The sequence below is a fragment of the Octopus bimaculoides genome, chromosome 4, assembly GCF_046866305.1.
Source record: "Octopus bimaculoides isolate indiv1 chromosome 4, ASM4686630v1, whole genome shotgun sequence".
NCBI classification, from domain to species: domain Eukaryota; kingdom Metazoa; phylum Mollusca; class Cephalopoda; order Octopoda; family Octopodidae; genus Octopus; species Octopus bimaculoides.
The window spans coordinates 34475360-34498817 of NC_142931.1; the positions used below are offsets into that span (position 1 = coordinate 34475360).

At 32.6% G+C, this 23458-nt stretch overlaps 1 protein-coding gene across 1 annotated transcript in view; it reads right to left on the reverse strand.

Annotated features, from left to right (window-relative positions):
* Positions 1-1077: 1077 nt before the first annotated feature.
* LOC106875874 (opioid-binding protein/cell adhesion molecule homolog) overlaps positions 1078-23458 on the reverse strand; it is a 976605-nt gene continuing 954224 nt past the window's right edge. The window contains exons 7-8 of the mRNA XM_089350590.1: positions 10625-10774; positions 1078-3708 (exon numbers count right to left, since the gene is read on the reverse strand). Of these exons, the coding sequence (XP_089206716.1) occupies positions 3596-3708; positions 10625-10774 (263 nt within the window). The 3' untranslated portion in view covers positions 1078-3595. The remainder of the gene's footprint in view (positions 3709-10624; positions 10775-23458) is intronic.

The window sequence follows — 23458 nt, forward strand, 5'->3', positions numbered from 1 at the left end:
GTCCCTCATAGCGTGAGGCATTATTGTATAGTAATGCCCTTATATAAATAACATAAATATATATATATATATATGGACAGATACGTACACAAATATACAGGCACAAACAAACACAATAATTGCTTGTCACTACACCATGCTTGTAGCATATGCAAATGCAATCAAATGACACCTCCGTGTTGCCTTTAATGAACATTCTCAAGTGAGAAGCACAGAGCAGCTGTAGAGTGAATCATCAGCATAAAGTGCCAAAATTATAGCCTATCCAGAGATACATCGACAGAGAAATGTGTGTGTGTGTGTGTGTGTGTGTGTGTGTGTGTGTATATCTCTATAAGAATATACTTGTGTTCCCATGCATATACGTATATGGTATATGTGTGCACATATTCAAATGGAGATTAAGAGAGAGAGAGAGAGAGAGAGAGAGAGAGAGAAAGAGACAGTTATATAAATATGTATATATATACATGTATATATATATATGCATGTATACATACATATATATTATATATATATATATATATATATATATATATATATATATATATATATATATATATATATACGTAAATATATATATACATAAATATATATATATATATATATATATATATATATATATATATATATATATATACATATAGATATGTATGTATGTACGTATGAATGAATATGTGTATGTACAAATGCATATATATATATTATATATGCATATATACAGACACATATACATTAATACATATATAGATACATACATACTTATATAGATACATATATATATATATATATATATATATATATATATATATATATATATATATATATATATATATATATATATATATGTATATATATATATCCATCTATAAATATATATATATATATATATATATATATATATATATATATATGTATATATATATATATATATATATATGTATATATATATCTATATGTATATATGTATGTATGTATATATGAAACTTTGCTACATTTACATTTCATTCCAAGCATACCTGGATAGAATGAAAATTCGGTGGGTGGGCTAAGAAAAAAAAAAAAAAAACATCTGTATATTTTTAATACCATTTATTTGATGATTATGGATATAATCTTAACAACAAGAAAATGAACAAATGTCTTAGAAATATTTCAACTTTATTATTGATCTGTTAAACAACATATTGGTTTGTTGTTGCTTTTTGTTTCATGAGTTATATAATATATATATGTGGGTGTGTTGTGTGTGATGCAGATTAGTAGAAATGTTAATTTACATATTTTTAATTCTTATTTAAAAGCTAGTTTTATGATATAACTTGCTTCTTATTTACCATGCTATACATTCTCTTCAACGATATATATTTTTATAATGGTACCCATGCATATCTATGTGTATGTGTGTGTATTTACGGATTAGCGGTATAAAATATATCAAAAACAATAAACGTTGGACTCAATATATCTGTTAGGTCTAATTATTATAAGTTTTGTTGACAGTCATTTTGAAATTTTATCTGCGGTGGTTTATTCAAGATTGGTTTGAATAATTCACTGCAAGTGAAACCTTGATATTATTATCAACAAAATTATGCACATATATATATATATATATATATATATATATATATATGTGTATACAGATATGTGTGTATGTATGTATGTGTACACACACAACATCTAAGATTATGTGCTGTGTGTTTCTGTGTGTATCTTTATGCATGTATGTGCCTGCATGCTCACATGCATATATGTATTTATGTATATATAAACACACATACGCCTAAATTAGCCTCGCAAATTTTTCTTCAAATGCCATTTTATTCTTATGTTGCTAGATGCTCCATTGCACCTCGTAAGTGAGCCACATATCATAGATTCTGCTTCCTCACTTATTCACCAATGCACTTCGATTTTGAAGGGCAAATACAAAATAGGTAGGCATGATATTTTAAGGCTGATTACCTCCCCTCGAATAAAAAATAAAGAAAACGCCAAAGAAAAGAATTTAGCTGAAGGCATTATCAAGTTATATGTATACACACCGTACACGTACATTCATGAGTGCCACATACTATTATCCCAAAGAGCAAATTGCTGAATCCTCAAAATGTCTCAGTATCTTGGTTTTATACAAATGTATTTATTTTCTGGATGGTGTGAATTGTGTGTGTGTGTGTGTGTGTGCGTGTGCATGCATGTGTGTGCATGTGTATGTAATAAAAGTAATATGCAAGCACCTATTTTGCATTGTATATCCTGATCTCCGAAACTTCATACTATGTTTATCACATAGGTTCTGTCAAAGCTCTGACTTATTTAACTCTCAGCTAATCATTTATTGAGCACTTTTGTGGCATTATGTCTTGTGTTTAGTTTTGGGCATATGTATGAATACTACCTGTCTACCTGCATGTATGCTTTCATATATTATATATATATATATATATATATATATATATATATATATATATATATATATATATATATATATATATATATATAATTTTATCTACATATATAATGCGGTTTATTTATATCAATGTGCTGATATAATAAATAATTGATTCTGTTTACATATATATGCAATCTATATCTAGGTATCTATATATATATTTATTTATCTAACTTTACACACATGCATATACACCTGTAATGTTAGTTACCACACATTTATATAAATATATATTTGTGTGTGCATGAATGGGGGTGTTTGTCCATGTTATATATATATGCGTGTGTGTATGTGTGCTTGCATGTGTGTGTATGTTTATGTATGTATATGTATGTACAGTTTCCTGTCTTCATATATGGTTTAAATAGATTGAAAAAAATTAAGCCTATAGATGTGTGTATTTGTGTATGTATACACACACAAACAAACACCCATAAATGTATGTTCACATGCAAAAACTTTACATTTGCTAGAGTTTTGTAAATTAATTCATTTTTTACATGCATACATATGTTTGAATCTAACATAGTTATTTCAACTTGTATGTTCTTGACACTTCTGGAATGGCAGCATATGGAAACACAAACGATATGTCTGTACAGGTATATATGATGTTGTACATGCATTTTTAAGTTTTATAAGCTATTGTGGCCATGCTCAAAATCATTGTGTCACACACAACACACGTATGCCTAACAATATACATATACTTTCATGCGCACACACACACCAGCATATACATGTATTAAAAGAAATTTCTCATACTTAGTTTCAAGTAATATTTTGAGAACTTTTTCAAGACTCCCTCTTCTGCCAAAAGAAATCAAACCATAAAAGAAAAAAAATGAAAGAAAACATAAAAGAAATTGGTTTTGTTTCTTTCTCAAAATTTGGTACATTTTTTTGTCTTTCTTCTTGAAACTATTGTTGTTATTTCATCTGTTATACAATTTCTGCTGTCCTGTTTTCTGATTTTTTTTTAGAATTTATGCTATATTTTTTCATATGTATACATTTTCTCCTTTCTTTTTCTTCATATTTTTGTTTGTTTTGTAATCTCAAACCTTTGATTTTTCACTGGATTCAAGTGGAAGACTCTCAAGCTTTAGTTAAAATCACGCCGGTTTTTAAAAAATTTTATATGCAACAAACTTGCGAAATGGCGAGAAGAAGAGAGAAGCAGGAAAAAAGTAAATCGGTAATTGGTTTCTTGCATCCAGATCCAAAAGCTGCTGAGGATTCTGATTGGCCTGTAAATACATAAATGAGAAAAATATTATGTAAAAAAAAATCAATAAATAAGAGAGAAAGAAAGGAAGTAATACGTGTTAATTTACATGGCACTTTATTCCCACACTCATATATGAAAATTATTAATATAATGCAAAAGAAATTATTGTCAAAGTTATCTGATGTTAGGGTAGGACTGCTCAGCCTGTAGTAGCTAATAAATAATCAGGTAAAATTTATTCATAAGAAAATTTGAAATGTAACCTTTAGAATTAACAAGGTAACATTGTTGCTAGTTAATTTATACATATTTACAAAATCAAGCTGCAAAATTAAAATCCTCTTTTTGTTCCACGACTTGTATTTTATAATTAAAAATGGAAACATTTTCATTTATTTTATTGGAAAAAGTCTACTGCTAGCAAAAGCATTCTCCCTTAAGGCAATATCAACTTCAATGTTTGCAAGCTGTCTAGATCTTGTATAAATTATAAATTATAATCTTGTGAGGTTTTATTATTGTCATTATCATTTAAGGCAGTGAGTTGGCAGAATCATTAGCACACCCAGCAAAATGCTTAGCAGCATTTTGTTTTCTTTACATCCTGAGTTCAAATTCCATCAAGGTCAACTTTACTTTCACCCTTTCAGGGTCAGTAAAAGAAGTACTAGTTGATCACTGAGGTCGATGTAATCGCTTTATCCTCTTTCCCAAAACCTGCTGGCCTTGTGCCAAAACTTGAAAATATAATCATTATGATCATTAAGGTGGTGAGCTTCAGAAATATTATTGCACCAGACAAAATTCTGGCAGGTTGACTACCTTTTCTTCATTCAGGATAGATGAAATAAGAACCAGTTGGACACTAGGGTCGATGTACTTAATTAGCAAAGCCTTCCTTGAAATTTCAGGCCTTGTGCCTATAGTAGAAAGACTCACCATAATTATTATTAAGGTCATGAGCTGGCAGAATAGGTGGCACATTGGATGAAATGCATAGCAACATTTCTTCTGGTGCCTTACTTTCTTAGTTCAAATCTTACTGTGGTCAGCTTTACCTTTCTCCCTTTCAGGGTTGATAAAGTAAAGTACCAGTCAAGTTCTGGGTTCAATGTTATAAACTAACCCTCTCTCCTTAAATGTTGCTTACCTCATGATAGAATTAGAAAGAATTATCATTTAATTACCATTACCATTTTATTATTATTATCATTTTATTCATTTGGTATGCTAAGAAAGTAGAATTAATAGCTTTTACCCAGAGGTAGAATATAAATTATGTGCACTGAAATACAAAGACACTGAAATATAGAACCAGATTAACTCAACCATTATGTATTTTAGCATATAAAATAATGGTTTTGCAATCAAGCATAAATCTATTTTGCCATGCATTTCAATTTAAGTCATTTAGTCAAATAAATCATACAATTACTGGCTATAGGTAATAATTTTGCAACTCAATGGCAAAAAGGCTAAGTATGTTATTGTTTGAGACATTTCCACATAAAAATAATGAAATGTAAAATTGATATGAATTAACTGCTAAGATTTTCAATGTAATTTGTGTCAGAAATGAAGTGAATGAGATTGTTTGTCTTTTCTGGCCTAAATTGCTGCTTATAATATCTATTATCACTTGATGTGGTACTATTTATTTAGAAGTAAGTATTTATATATATGTTCAAGATTTTCTATATAACAATTGTTGAGGATAAATTAAATTGACAAGAAAATTGCAGGTACACATCTGCTTTCAAATTCTTTTGAGCTATACTTCACTTACCACAATTTTCCTTACCTAGCTTGATGAAATAAATACTATTGATTTTATTTGATTATTTCTATAATTTGGTAGGCTGTCTCTATAGTTCACAGACCCTCTCTGAAGTCACTAATCTTGCTGCTATAAATAACAGTCAAATCTACCTGAAGTCATAATCTGTTTGTATTAACAAAGAAAAGGACACGCTGCACAATATACTTCCTGACATACAAACTGATGGAATGATGATTCCAACAAACTGTTAATCACAGGCCTGCCTCATCAGTGCTGATATCAGGCTAAGAAACTACAGCAATTAGTTATATATATAATAAAAATCTGTGAAATCATTGACATTATTTTTATTTGGATGGAAAACAATAATCTTAATTTGAAATGTAAGTACTTCAGCACAGGTTTAGCTGTGTGCTTGAGAAGCTTGCTTCCCAACTGTGTGAATTTAGGTTTAACCCCACTGTGTGGCTCCTTGGGCAAGTGTCTTCTACCATGGCCCAGGCCAAGCAAAGCCTTGTTAATGGATTTGGTAGAAAGGAACTGAAAGAAGGTTCTTGTGTTATGTGTGTTTATGCTTGTGTTGTCCACCACTGCTTGACAACTGGTGTTTGTTTATGTCCTCATTACTTATCAGTTTGACAAAATTGACCAACAGAATAAGTACCAAGCTTAAATATAGATACATTAATGCCTCAATATATGAGTTAATTGGTTTCCAGAGTTCGCTTGTAGAGTGAAAACTCATAAAGCAGAGCAATAATTTCCCATAGTTATCTTATAAATCGTAATTTGTTCTCAGAAAAATATTATTTTACCCATAGAATTTATAATACTCATGAATTAATGGCAATAAAACAACAGTAGAATGTGAAGAATAATTTATGTAAAGTAAAAAGGATGTCGAGATAATTTATAACAAAAAAATATTTTTATAATCATTTTCTGAATCACTTTCACTTGCACTAGACTTATGCATACCATTACTTGTAGATGTAATTGCTGATTCACAAGCTCTCATAGACAGACTTGTAGATTTCTTTTTAAAAAACAAGTAGAGAGTTGTTTGCTTAGAAGAAGCTTTTTCTCTCTCTCTATAAATTTCTTGGTAATATGCAGAAGCATTTGTTATGGTAGTAGGAACTTTCACATCATTCTGAATTTGGATCTTGTGCTCGAAAAATAAAACTCGTAAACTCGGAGTCTCATAAAGTGAAGTATTACTGTACTGGGATTGATATGTTCTACTAAACCCTTTAAGGCAGTGCCTCAGCATGGCTGCATTCCAATGAATGAAACAAGTAAAACATATAAGTTTTGGGAACCAGACAATCGTAAAGTGTATGGCTCAAAGTACCTAAATTACCACATGGAAGTTTCAGTAAGACCAATTTTACAAAGTGAATAATACCAAATTATATCTTTCTCAGTTCTTTTCTTTCGGTTTCAACGTTGTATACAAACACGGCAATATTAAGATTCCTATATACAAAAGATAGAAGTAGCTCTGCAAAAAACATGGGCAGTGGTCCAAATAGTCTAATATTGTTTTATCTAAGAGAGTTTTCTAGTGAAGCTAGTTCACCAAATATGTAAAGTATTGCAATTGGTAGACAAATTTAACTGGAAAATTGAATAAGTCGTCATTAACTGCACAGTTATTATATTTGTTAATAATTTATTCACAGGTGTAGGGACAGGGCTTATGTTCTCTGCAAGCCTTTTCATTGACACTTATCAGTTGGTGGAAATGTAGAAATACATGAAGGATGTTTTTGGTGAAATATTCTTACCACCCATTTGCTGTGGGCTTTGCTGCAAGCAATTAGTTGGATATACAAGCTGTCTACCTGCCAAATGAAAAATGGGTCAAAAAGCAAATATGCTACCCTCAAACTGTTGTCTATATCCAACTTTAATTGTTGTGGGGATTATATGAACACCAGATTCTGTAACATATTTAAGAAGAAACAAGGCTGAATGTTCTGCAGTGCTGTTTGGCAAGAGAATTACTTCAGACTGTCAGGTGAAAATAAGTAGGTAGATAAATTCACTGCAGAGAGGTAGCTGGCCAACTAGATCCTCTAGATTATTGAAGCAGCATCAGAGGTTCTCTTTTGCTTGTTTTGGGATTATCTTGTGTGTCTGAAATTTTATTTTGTTGATAACGCAAACAATTCATTCCAATCTAAATGAAGCTGTCAGTAATATATAAGTTCCATAAACACCAGAATGCAATAATCTGAGTAAAGTAGGTGAATTTCTGGTGGTACACTGTTTCAGGTGTTAGTGAATGCTATTGAATGCATCACATTTTATGGTATTGTTTTAGTGTGTTAGGTGGAGGGATTTTTTGAATGTTGAGTTTGATTTGTCAGTTTAGTTAATGGTCACTTTGCTGTTAATTTAATGAAATCCATTGCTAACTTTGGAATTATAATATTAACCAAGGTACAAAACATAGCAACAGTAACTATTTTCTTTATTCTTTCAACATGCCAGGTTCCAACACTGAACAAAGTTTAAGTGATAGGTTTCACATGGAAAATGTTTGTAGGAACTAGAAGATAATGCTTAAATTATAAGTTTATAATCTTCAGAATGTACTACACTATCACTTTTTACATGTAACAAACATTTTGTAAGGCAGTGTAAATTGCTAATGTGTCTAAGTTTTGTATTGAAGGAAGTACTGAAAATATTAGATTTGGTATTGGTAAAATTAAGATTCTTTGAAATAAAAGACAATGGAAGAGAAGCGTCATTAACTTTTTATCAAAAGTTGATATCAGCACTTCAGATTGATTAGGTCATTATGGAAAGTTCAGCTATTGGAGTGTTCAAGTAATGTATCTAATACTAACTGTGATTTCAGCAAGTGAAAGGTTGTAAGAGTTGAAATGGTAAATTTAATTGTAAGCTTGCCAATTTTAGCAATTCTGTTAAAAGAAACATTTCTTTGGCATAGTTAGAGATAAAATGGTATTATTATTTTACCATGTCAGTAATTCTATGTTATTGTCTTTTGGATGGCAATATTCTTTAATGGTGGGCACTTTGGCAGGAAGTGATGAAATTCTATAATAGCCACAAGATATCTGAGGAATGTGAGAGATGAAATGCCAATAACACATTCTAATAGTTTGAAAACTGGCACAAAATCTCAGAGATTTTTGTTTTCTTGCTATTGTTAGCTACCAAAGGATCATCAATATATATACATATTAGAATATAGACAACAAAAGACCTGATCAATGAATTTTGAAAAGTTTGCTGCCCATCAATTAATTTGAGTGAAACTCAGAAAAACTCAAACAAATCAAACAGAAAAGACAGCTTTCTCTATGTCCTGTTCAACAAAAGTTTCACAAGACTGAATTTTCTAGATAAAACTTTTTCTGTACTGAGACACTGAGAAGTTGTTGAGCTGTTGACTTACTGAATGATGTTGTTGCTGTTGTTGATAAACCTTAAGAGAGTCTTAAACAAGCAGAACTGTTTTTTTGCTTGTTCAAGTCATTAGACAAGATGAGATAACAAAACCAAGACCGTGAAGCAAGACATTTATAAGGAAAAATAGGTGTATCCTTAAGAGAGATGCCAAGGAATTGTTTATCCATTATGAAAGCGTTACCTGTAATAAGTGCTTGTATTAGTGAGGAAGTGAGGGTATGAGAGGTATTAGTACTTAGAAGACCCAAAGAGTGGCAGGTAGCACTAAGTAAGTGCTATGAGCCGACCGTAGTTAAACTCTTGGTTCGATAATGATAGATATGTATATATATATATATATATTGTTGTATTTGGGGATGCCAGTTTAGCCAAATACAACAATATCTGCTTCAACACACGATTTCACATCAAGGATCTTGCAAAACAAATATATATATATACGATGGGCTTGTTTCAATTTCTATCTTCTAGATCTACTTATGAGGCTTTGGTCAGCCCAAAACTATAGTGGAAGACACTTGCCTAAGGTATTATGCAGTGGGACTTAATGCACAACCATGTAGTCAGGAAGCAAGTTTCATACTACACAACCAAACATACATGTGTAAATACACACACACACGTGTAAAGCAGCTCAGATGTATTGTTATTCAACCCAAGCTTAGTCCTGTCTGAACAGACCTAGGGTTAAAGACTTGTAAGATTTTCGAGCAGTGACTTTCCTCATACGTGTGTATATATATATGTATGTATGTATGTATGTATGTATGTATGTATGTGTGTATGTGTGTATGGATGCATGTATGTATGTATGCATGCATGCATGTATGCATGTATGGATGGATGTATGTATGGATGCATGCATGCATGCATGTTTGTATGACTGTATGTATGTTATTCAACATTATTATTAGATTTCTTGCCATTAGAGAAAGAGCTGGCTTCTAACCTGAATTCAAGGCCTCTTTATTGGAATATTAAAGAATATCAAGGTATTTGTGCATATGTGTGTGTATATATTTGGAGTCAATGCATGTTCAGACTTGTATGTTTAGTTTTAAATATGCATTCTGCATATAGCTGCATGTTTGGACATGTGCATATGTACTTAAATGCTAAACTTTTTGGAAAATCTTACAAATTTTGACTGTTCCATTCATGGTTTATAACTGTAATCTTCTAATTAGCTTTGTCTTTTCTGGCTTTGAGAAGATTTGTGCTTAAGCAGTTTGTTACATGTCTCAGTGTTCCCAAAATTTCAGTTATAAATGTGAACTTGTAATCTGATTGGGGAGAGTCATTTTTTTTTGTGCCTTATAATTTAACACATTCACCGGTAAAATTTCTACTTATTTCTTATTTTTATTTTCCTAAAATTTTCGTTGCATCTCGCAACCTTTTCAATAGTCAAGACTATTGAAAAGGTTGCGAGAATGTTGTAACCAGGTCAAGGCTCTTTTTCGTCTCATGCATATTCTTTGCATATAGTTTCAAGTCATCCACAAAGAAACAGTAATTTTGTTATTTCTGTTTCCTTGTGAACCGGTAAGATATCCTTCAGACTTCCTTAATCTGAATGACAAGGTGTTTACAGAAAGTATTAATAACATAGCACAGAGGCTGTCCCTTTAGAATATGTTTCTGCAATACTGGAAGGTAACATATTATGATACCAATTGCTTGAATAATTGAAGTAGAGTATTACCTTGTCCTCCACCTGGTAGCCAAACTTCATTCATGGGCGTAGTGACTCTATTTCGTGGTGGTGTTTGATTACTGTGTGATAGCAATGGAGGATTGCCACCATTTTGTTTATCTGGTTTACTAGGTGGTCTGATTCTGTTGCCATTATGCTCTGAAAATAGAAAATAATAATAATAATAATAATAATACACAATCAGCCGAAACGTGTTAACAACAAACAAGATGAGGTCAAATATCTGTCAAATGTAAATAATGTAAATAATGCACATAATTCCTTATCTCTTAAATATAGAACTGCGTTATTTGAGAATGTATTACATGCAATGTGATTGGACCTTCAATCCAATTCCCAGACAGTACTCAAGCAATCACAACACTGGACTCAACAAATGTCCAGACACTCACATGATAGGTATGTTGACCTATCACTACAGATTAACATACTGAGCTTATATAAACCTAATGTCTTCAATATGCCACAATAGAAATCAGTCTCACAACAAACTTATTACACAAAAAGTATTAAAAATTACATGTGCAAAACTCTTTAACACCAGAAATGAACAGACAAGTACCCTACGAAAATGATGACCATCAAAATAAAGGACTGGATATTATTCTTCATGTCCTGCAAAATCAAAAAAGTGTATAAATGGACATGAGAGGAATATATTTCTATCCTATACTCATCTCTCACTCCAGTGCTCTACCCACAGAATAAAAACACAACACATACATGTAGGAGATCATTTTCTGAAAGAAAAATTACTTAGATTCGGATATATTGATGACCCTAACAAACAAGCCAACATAAGAAGATACATTTTCAAAACAAAAAAAGAATCAGAAATTGAAATAGAGCACTTAAAAGAAAAAATACATCAATACAAATAGTGACCATGCAAGAATGCCAAATAATAACATAAGTATAAAGATAGACATAACATGTGCAACAAAAGCAAAGTGAGTAATGAAGCACAACAAACCCAAACTGTAGGAATGCTTAATGATGAGCAAAATGCACCAAACCAGAGCACCACAGACAAAAACATAAGCAGGAAGGAATGCAGAACAAGCCTAAAATCTGGAAACAGTGAAGGCAGAAACCATGATTATGGTACTCTAACAATGAATATAATGAAGGAATTAAAAGCCAGAGATCTTAGTATGGACTGCCAATTGTACCTCCCAAAAATTAAAGTTGATAATAAGACAGCAACAATAATATATATAATACAAATCAGGCTGTCACAGAACTAATAGAAACAAAAACAAATGTTAATACGACCTGGTTAACTGAAATAATATATGCAGTAGCATTTGTGGCCACAAAAGAATTTCAGCTGGTAACTAGATTTGAACTCAGAATGTAAAATGACATGACTAAACAGCACATGGAATTTGGTGCCACACTTTATCAATTCAACCATAATAATAGCAATGAAAAGAAACAAAAATGATTGACGTATTTGAAGATAAGTGTTTGTTGATTGACAAAAGTGGTATTGTAGGGTGTGTGTTGATGCTGTTCATGCTAAGTAGCTGTGGTGGTGTTGGCTAGTAGTGGGTGTAGGTGCTTGACCCCAATAATATTAGAAGAGAACTTATAGTAGAAATCCTGTTACTTCTTCAGTCTCAAGTAGCTACCCCACCATACTACTAGCTGTAGAGATCTCTTTTTGATCTACATATAGCATTCAGAATTACGTATCTGATTTGTCGGGTGTGTCCTCTCTTAGATGCTTGAAAATAATTGCTACTTGTTTTAAGCAGTGGATTGATAAGTGGAGCAAAGCAGATCTATGATCTGGAATAATACAGACTGAATAAGCAGCAGCATATCAACAGAAGTGGAGTTTGTAAACTGTGATTGTATCTAAGTGTAATAATATTCGGAGAGTAGCTATTGAATATGAAAGACTGACAATAATGCTTTGGTATGAGTGACTGGTTTAGTGAGTGTATGGGTGTTAGTGTGTAAGTATATCTTGCATTTTTGTGTCTATGTATATATAACGTCATTGTGTGGGTTATACACATATGTGAATTTGTAGGTGTGAGAATGATTATGTTAAAAACAATTAATATGTAATATTTATATGTATTTCATATTTATACTTCATTACATTTACTATGCATATACATAAAACAGATCATACATACTAATATGTATGTGCATATACATTGGTATGTATGTATATGCATCAATACAGAGATTGCCATGCCCAATAGCACAATTCTGTATATAATCTTTCTAATAATTACATAAAATTGAGTTAAACAAATAAATAACTGAATGTGTGTGTGTGTGCGCGCGTGTGTGTGTGTGTGTTTGTGTGTGTGCATGTGTGCATGTGTCTGTGTGTGTCTGTGTGTCTGTGAATACATCATTTAATATACACATTATAAAGATACAAGCTGTTAATAGTTTCCTGGGTTGGAGACGTGTCTAGGTAGGTTTTTATAGCAGTCTTTGTGTCTTCAAGGAATTTTCAGGCCCTGAGCACATAGTCTATCCTATTTGAAAAACAGGACATTAATACAACAGAAATTGTGAGGAAAAGACAGGAAGAAGGTTGAAGCAAAACGTGGATGGGTGAATTAGAAAAAAGATTAGTTACATTTCTTTTGATCATAAAAGCCATAAGAAGAAGGCCAAAAGAAATTTGTCCATATGCTTGCATTTGCTAATAGTATGGGATCTGTGATTTAGTAGTGTAGTGAAATGTATAGATCTAAAAAGAATGTGTGATCTTTCAGTTATGCATAAGTTGTATTTCTTAGATCCATTAACATAAAGCATGAATTTCTCTATGATTCTCTACTTGATTGTATACAGCTGGAAATTGGTCTTCATACCCTATATGTGGCTAGCCAACTTAGGTGTCTTATTTTTGTTGATATGTTGGAAAGAAAATTGGTGGTGTGCACATTTTTTGAAATAATCTTCACTTAAACCAGTGTAAGTTTTCTTTTCAGTTAGATTATCATGAAGCATTGCTGTAACTTCTGCCTCATAGACAACAGAGTTTGTCATACACAACAGGTCAAGTGGGCAAGCTTCGGTGTCTCAGTAATTACAACTGGGGGTAGGATCTTGGTGCTGCTTATGAGTTATAATGATCTTCATACTAGGGCAGCCACATGATTGATACCAAGCCTGTTTGACTGGCTCCTGTGCAGGTGGTATGTAAAAAGCACTGACTATGCTCTCGGAGTGGTTGGCATTAGGAAGAGCATCCAGCTGTAGAAACATTGCCGGAGCAGATTGGAGCCTGGTGCAGCCGCTGGCTCTCTAGACCTCAGTCAAACCATCCAACCCATGCCAGCATGGAAAACAGATGTTAAACGATGATGATGATGATGATGTCTGTTAAAAAGCTTCTTGTATCGTTTACTGGGAAATGCATAGTTAAAAGAGATAGGAATTTCTTGCTTACATTAAATTTAATATATAAAGAGAAGTGAGGGAGTGCACCATATTATTTTCCTAGAAGTAGTTGTCTGAAAATGTCATCATGCTATTTTCCACATATGAGACATGACGTTGTAGCTAGGACACTGTATAATGAATCAGAAGGATGACCCTGAGGACAGAGAAATAAGAATCCATAGTAGGGTGGAAGCCATAGCTAATCATAATAAAAAGAAGTACTGGTGGAATGTCCCAGTGAAACCTCAATAAAATGTAAGCACAGCAGACCTGATATAATGATTTGGGATAGAGAAGAGAGACTGTACAGTTGTGGAAATTAGCAGCCCAGCAGATGTTAACATAATGCTGAAGATGATGGAAAAAGAGAATACCAACACTGAACTATTGATAAATCTGCAGTTACTCTGTCCAGATAACAGGTTCAGGTTTATACCTGTAATTATTGGGGCTCTAGGATATGTAACACACTGCCTAAATATGAGAAATTAGGCTTCTCAAAATCAGAAAGGAGAAAGCTTATTCGAAGACTACAGATCCAATCCATCACTGGAACTGTAAAAACCTGTAAAACTTTCCAGAAGTTTAGCACTGAGATATATATGAGCATGTCTAGATATGCAACTATATGCATGAGAATACATACATAAAGCAAAACATACAAATTTGCACATATACATACATGCATACACATATATACATACATACGTGCCTGCATGCATGCATACACACATACAAACAAAAATACCCTGTATTTGATGTCGAAATTCCAATGGAATCTAGGTTAGAGACCAGTTCTTTCTCTATTGGCAAGAAAACTTGAAATAAAACTGAAACATGGCATACATACATACATAAATATAGATATAGATATAAGCGCTGGCATGGCTGTGTGGTAAGAGGTTTGTTTCATAACAACATGGTTCAGAGTTTGGTCCTACTGCGTAGCACTTTGGGCAAGTGTTTTCTACTATAGCCTCAAGCTGACCAAAGACATGTGAGTGGATTCAGTAGAAAGAAACTGAAAGAAGCCCATTGTATATGTATTGTGTATGTGTGTGTGTGTGTGTGTGTATGGGTGTGCGTGCGTGTGTGCGAGTGTATGTATGTGCGTGTGTGCATGCATGTGTGTGTATGAGTCTTTGAATCTGTGTTTGTCACCACTGCTTGACAACCAGTGTTGATATATTTACAACGTCATAACTTAGCAGTTTGACAAAATTGATTGATACATTACATATCAGGTTTTACACAAAGTAACAAGTACTGAGCTTGATTCCTTCTACTAAAATTATTCAAAGTGGTCCCCCAGTATGGCCACAGTCTAATTACTGAAACTAGTAAAAGATATATATATATATATATATATATATGTATGTATGTATGTATATATATATATATATATATATATATATATGTATATATATATATATATATATATATGTATATGTATATATCATCATCATCGTTTAACGTCTGCTTTCCATGCTAGCATGGGTTGGACGATTTACCTGAGGACGGGTGAACCAGATGGCTATGCTAGGCTCCAGTCTGATTTGGCAGAGTTTCTACAGTTGGATGCCCTTCCTAACACCAACCACTCCGAGAGTGTAGTGGGTGCTTTTACGTGCCATCGGCACGAAGGCCAGTCAGGCGGTACTGGCAATGGCCACACTCAAAATGGTGTATTTTATGTGCCACCTGCACAGGAGCCAGTCCGGCGGCACTGGCAATGACCTCACTTGAATGTCTTTTCACATGCCACTGGCACAAGTGCCAGGAAGGCTGGTAACGATTGCACTCAAATGATGCTATTTACGTGACACTTGCATGGAAGCCAGACAGCTGCTCTGGCATTGATCATGCTCAGACGGTACTCTTAGCGCTCCACTGGTACAGCTGCCATCATGATTTCGCTTTCACTTGCCGCAACAGGTCTTCACAAGCCGAGTTTAGTGTCCAATAAAGCAGACATTAGCATGGGTGCCAGTAGTCAAATTTAGTTTGATTTCAATTTCCCTTGCCTCAACAGGTTTTCGCAATATATATATATATATATATATATATATATAAATATATATATATATATATATATATATATATATATATATATATATATATATATATATATATATATATATATATATATATATATATATATGTAATACTTCTTTTAGGCTACTATTACTTTTAAATGGTTATATTACCACATATGTACATAGGCTACAAGGAAGAAAAATATCTCCAAATCAGTGAAGAATACAGTGTCATTAATTTAATCTACCGTAAAAAAAATTTTTTTTAATAAGGAAAAAATCCCTGCAACAAAAAATTCATCTGTTAATCCTTTGTTCTGGTTAGAAAATACAGGTGAAAATATCAACAGAGGGCTTACATATATACATATATATATTTTTTTTCAATTTCTCAAATATGTTTCAGTTATCTCTGTATTTCCACAGCAAAGCACTACTTTGATAAAACATAATATTTTACATTTTTTGTGTTTGAAATAATTTCCCTAATGGCCCACAAAATCTCTGCCACTAGCAGTATGTTAAGTCCTTAGGCAAAAGACATCCGTTTACATACTCCAATCTAATTGAAAATTTTGTAACTCTCCCAGGGTATGATTAAGTCTATAAGTAACATAAACAGCACTTTTTGTTTTTGTTACTGGTAAAATATCTCTAGAAATAAATGTGGAAAAGCCTTCTATGTTGTATCGTCATAGAAAAAGCATGTAATATATTTGTAATTTTTTAAAAGAACATTTTTTATCAACTTTAATATATGGATATAAGTTCAACTTCATGCTAAAACATTGATTTACCAAAGTAAATGTGAATCAGCTGATTCTATTTTAAAATTTAACATTTTACTGACTGACTAGGACGTAGCATCTGAGATAAGCTTCTACATTTACAAGCTCATGACAGATATGAAAGATTTTTCTGTAAGAAATTACAGTAAAAATTCTTCCAATGTTATTAAATCTTTGGTCTGATCACAATCTTCAAATTTTCAGATTGTCAGAAGGCTTCCCGGAATGATTGATCACATCTACTAATGTGTGTGTATGTGCGTATTCATTTATAAGTGTGCATGTGTGTGTGCACATACATAGAATGTGCATATATATATTATATATATATGTTTATATATCATATATACCATATATATATATATATATTTATAGTATATTATAGTGTATATATATATATATATATATATATATATATATATACACACATATAATCAATCATAGACATGAGCTTTTAGATAAAATAATTTCATACATATTTCGTGTAGTCTTTTCATATTTGCATATCTATCCATCTACTTATATACAATTATCTTTCTGTTTCTATCTGTCAGTCTGTCTGTGTATCTCTATCTTCATATATATATATATATATATATATATATATACTATATATACATATATAGTATATATATATATATATATATATATATACTATATATACATGCTTACACACATATGTGTGTGCGTATATATATATTTATATATTTATATATATATATATATATATATATATATATTGATATATGCATGCATACATACATATGTATGTATGCATATATGTATGTATGTTTGCATGTACATATATATGTATCAGTTTACACAAACCAACATATTTATAATTTTAGGATTTTCGTGTATGTTTTTCAATTCTATTAAATTATCGACAAATGATCTTTTCCCCTTTATTTTTTAATACATTAAAACCTAAAATGGATCAGCTAAATTCTGATATCAATTGACATCATATATTTGAAGACTAGTTCTATGTTTACATTCTATGCTCAACTTGTCACATATTTTCACAGTTATTTCATATTTTCCTACGTTTTACTTTTCATGGCTGCATTCTTAATACATGGTGCTTTGCAAATTTAAAGATTTAACACTCTCTTGCAACTATAATTTATGGTGATTTTTCTTTTTTATCAACCTTTTATGAAAATCTATATGTTTCCATATAACTACAGGTCTACCACTACATATATGAACTACTCTACATTTTGCTCACTCTGTTAGATCTAACTCTCCCTCAAATCACATGGTGCCATTTCTAAATCATGGCTAGGTACAGTGGATAATGTGTTCCTACATACAATATCTCTGTCTAAAAAGAAAAGTTATAAAAATAAGAGAGTTTTTTTTATTGTTGGAACACCTTTGATCACAGGTCTGCTTAGTCAGAACAGACCAAGAGGTAAACAACTGCAACATTGTTCATGCTGAGTCTAATTTTTTCCTGATTTTTTTGGTTTCGTCATCTCCAAATCTCTAACTCTTTAGCAATCAGATTACTCTGTCAAATCAGTGGAGGCACAATGGCCGGTGGTTAGGGCAGCAGACTCGCGGTCATAGGATCGTGGTTTCGATTCCCAGACCGGGCGTTGTGAGTGTTTATTGAGCGAAAACACCTAAAAACCTCCACGAGGCTCCAGCAGGAGATGGTGGCGAACCCTGCTGTACTCTTTCACCACAACTTTCTCTCACTCTTACTTCCTGTTTCTGTTGTGCCTGTAATTCAAATGGTCAACCTTGTCACACTGTGTCACACTGAATATCCTCAAGAACTACATTAAGGGTACACGTGTCTGTGGAGTGCTCAGCCACTTGCATGTTAATTTCATGAGCAGGTTGTTCCGTGGATCGGATCAAATGGAACCCTCGACATCGTAAACAACGGAGTGCCAACAACTCTGTCAAATCTAATACGGAATTAATAATACAGTATCTCATGGCTTCAAGATTTTAATGTGATTGTTTATTTCTGCAATAACATTGTCGGGTAGGTGTGACAGGCTGGCTCTGGCCAGTTTTAAGATAAAACACAAAATATTTGGGACAGGTGTGACTGGTTTAAATGCTAAAATGCTAATACCTCATATAATCTTAGTGTTGATGAATCACAACAGCTCTGCTTCACTTTGACTGCATCTTTTTAACTCTTGGTAACATAAAAACAAGGATGTGTAGTTGCTCTTGTAAATGATCTGAAAGATTACATAACTATACTAACTAGCAATATGCAGTGCACATTTTATCCTCTCTGACCTACATGTTCGAACCCTTTCCCATAAACGTGTTGCAGCTTCACGTTCCTGGCACTTGTGCTGGTGGCACGTGAAAAGTCATTCGAGCGAGATCGTTGCCAGTGCCGCTGGACTGGTTCCTGTGCAGTTGGCAAGTAAAATACACAATTTTGAGCATGGCCGTTGCCAGTACCGCCTGACTGGCCTTCGTGCCAGTGGCACGTAAAAGCACCCATTACAATCTCGAAGTGGTTGGCATTAGGAAGGGCATCCAGCTGTAGAAACTCTGCCAGATCAAATTGGAACCTGGTGTAGCCATTCCTAATACCAACCACTTTTTGGTGTATAGTGGGTGCTTTTACACATCACCAGCATGGAAGCTTTTACATGGCACCTGTACAGGTGCTTTTTATGTGGCACTAGCACCAACAAGCTCATAAGATTGTAGGAATATGTAGAACAAGCCCACAAGATTGTGGGTGTATGTGTAACAAGCCCACAAGATTGTGGGAGTATGTGGAACAAGCCCACAAGCCTGCAAGTCCACAGCAGATGGATGCAGAGGACATGCCTGTATGCCCAGACAACCAGAGTTCTCACTTCAGTGTCTCTGAGAAAAAAGATTGGAATGAATTTGACCATAAGACTACTCATGTAGAGAAGACCTGGTGCTAAACAATAAAACAAATATTAATCAGTCAACCATCAGCATCTGTAAAATACTACTGTGCTATTTTGATGTTGGTCAAACCAGTTAGTTTCTTAAGAAATGGATAACCAATATAACAATTATTACCTTGTCAATTTTAATAGAATTAATCACTTATCTGCTAACTAATATCTAGCTTTACTTAGATGAAAATCTAGCATAATTTATCTGTATTGCATTAGGCTAAATAAAAACTATATATGTAAAATATATTATGTTACATATGTGTGTGGGGTTGTGTGCATGTATATCTGCAAGTGTATAGCCAATCACTGGCTTCCTGGCTACTACGGTGTATGTTATGCATATATGTATCTGTGTACATTTGTCTTTGTAAAAATATGGATATTCCTCCCTCTCTCTCTCATCTCTCTCTCTCTCTCTCTCTCTCTCTCTCTCTCTCTCTCTCTCCATCTCACTCACTCTCTCTCATCTTTCTGTTTCTCTTGTACTATCTATCTTACTCTGTTGCTCTCTCTCTCTCTCTCTCTCTTTCTCTTTCTCTCTCTCACTTTCATTTTCTTTCAGTCGTTTTAACATACATTTATGTGTGCAAACATTCATGTAAACGAACAAGATCAGTCATTTATCCTGAAAAACAAATGTATAAAAGATATTTTAAAAAACATCGAAATATTTTAGAGTGAGCTGACACACAACTCCACAGCTTAGGTTTAGTAAAAGCTGTCTGTGAGAAGAAAATGCAAACTGCAGAATCTTCAAGCTGATCTGATGTCAGAAAGTGTAGCTGTTTGACAACACTTATCATTTTCCTTGATGTTTACATGCGATTTAATCAATAGGACAAAAAAAAATCATTATTTGAAATAAGAAATAAGGAATGTAAATGAAAACAGAACTGAAGGAAATATCAAAATACATGTTAGCATTTTTTTTTTTACATGTATTACATATCCTTGTAAGCAGGGTTGTTGTCAATAATTTTAAAGATTATATGTATGTGTGTAATGTGTGTGTGTGTTGTGTGTTTGTGTGTGTGTGTGTGCATGTGAATGTGTGTGTATATATACATATATTTATAGAGAGAGAAAGAGTTATTATGAGGATATTTAGACATCCTATAGGGATATTTTCATCCAAGATACACTGGTTTAATATATTATAAATTTGAAGAGATATTTCTTCAATGAATATATTATAAAATATAAAATATAAAATATTATTATTAAGTTTGAAAATGGAGAGAGTCAATGGATATAAATTAATTGATTAATTAATTATCATTGTTACCTACAATTGTTTCATTTCACATCTAATTTAAATTGCAAAAGATACATAACTATATATGTGCATTTTAAAATAACTTGTGTAGAAAATCTTCAGGGCATGAAAAAGGACAATAACTCCAGTTGACTCTATTGGAATATTTCAACTGATCAAAATATAATTTCTGTATTGTCCTTTTTCATGCCCTGAAGATTTTCCACTCAAGATATTTTGAAATGCAAACTTATATATTTATATATGTTTTGTATTGATTCCCAAACCAGCTGTACATTGTGTTCTTGAACAAAACACTTCATTTCACATTGCTCCCGTCCACTCAGCTGTAAATAGGTAACTGTCTGATGGAGAATCTGATCAAGAGGAATGTTGTCTTGCTCATCTAGCTTGTAGAGTGGCATCATTTGAAAGCTAAAATAATGCAAAGTGTATTGTAACCAACAATGTATAACAACATCTAATAGGCTGGTCAGTCACGATCACATGATATGTGTATGTGTGAGTGGGTGTTTGTGTGTTTATATATAAGAACACAGAAAATGCAACTGGGATGTTATGCTTTATATAATATACATGTTTGCAGTAAGCTTACCACCATTATTATGTAAGCAACTAGACCATATTAGGCAACCTAATATAATTGACCTTTGACTTACTTTGGCAGAATCTGCAAAAGTACAACATAAAAAATAATGCAGGCTCTTGTATACATTAGTATGCAAATTAATTACCATGAGATTATTATTGTGAATAAATGGTAAAATAGGTGTGAGGTTAAGTTTGACTTAATCCTCAAAGTTTGATTTAATCCTCAAAGTTTGACTCAACTCTACATGAATTAAAGTTTCATGGGTGCATAAAACACAGCTGCTCAGTCAGATGTTGAGTATTACTCAACAATATTAAGTGAACTTTCCCCTACCAACATTCCCTAATGAACATCAAAGTATAAGATAAACAACACTACGAGAGGCCTGACTAATAACCACTGACTTCCAGATAAAAACAGAAAATATCCTAAATAACAACAACAACAACAACAAGTAAAGAAACTGACCAGCTGAAACATACCATCTACTTACATTTTTTGCTAACCCCTAAAAAATTCCATTACAAAAATGTCTACACACCCAATTGTTAAGTATTTACATATTAAATTAAACTTTGAATCTTTGACCTTTACATTGTCAAAGCAAAGACTTAAATCCAGTGACACCATAAATAAATAAAACTACTGGCACATCCTATATCTCCCTCCCGTAAAGAACATACCCAAATATTCACATCTGATTACAAATTTCAACATACATGAATAAATTCTAAGCAATAACATAATCCAAAATATAATGAAAAGAAATAACCCAACCTAAAACCCTAAAACCCTAAAATCCTAATTATCACTCCACTCAAGCCCACATACCCAATGGAGCTTTTGAGTGAACAAAGACTATATAAAGCCAAGATTAACTTCAATGCATTGCTGTCTGATATTGGCTTAACTGGTTGAAGATTCAACCAATTAAGCCAACATCGAAGTCACTTTTCTTATGTATATAATATTTTTGTATAAGAATTAAAAATATTTGCACTACAAAAGTATAGAGTAACCCATCAGATTAATGTAAAAATGTTTTTACAGCAGTTGAACATAAAAACAAATATTAACACACAAACTCACTCATACACACACACACACACACACACACACACACACACACACACACACACACACACATACACTCCCTGATTGTTTAATCCTCAAGTCTACCTCGATTGATGCAGCCTTTGATAGAGGAATTCCAGCTTTTAACATCCAGTCCCTGAATATTTAAAACTGTCTTGTCCAATTCATCCTTACTTTATAAAGAGGTGAAATATTGGGTTGTCCGGAAAGTTTGTGCCAATTTTTAAAGGAAAGAAAAAAGTCAATAAATACTTGCCATTATATTTCTAATCAACCAAATAGGAACCATTTTGTTGCACAATGCGTTTCCATCTTTCCATTAACTTGAAAATATCCTCTTCCCAGAACTGAGGTGGTTTCATGGCAAATAAGTCAAAAGGTAAGCTACGATAAATCGGCACGAACTTTCCAGACAACCCAATATTACTGGAGTGAAATTTGGCTGATATGTCTAACATGTTGATTGACCATATATAAAAATTCTTGCATTAGTTTGATGTGTGTAAGTATATTGAATATCATCAGATCATTTCCATGAAACTTCTGAGTGACAGAATGAATCTAACTTTGAATAAACTAGTAAATATACTACATACGTACATACATACATACATGCATACATACATACATACATATATACATACTTACTTACATACATACATATATTTACTACCTTTATTCAAAGTTATATAAT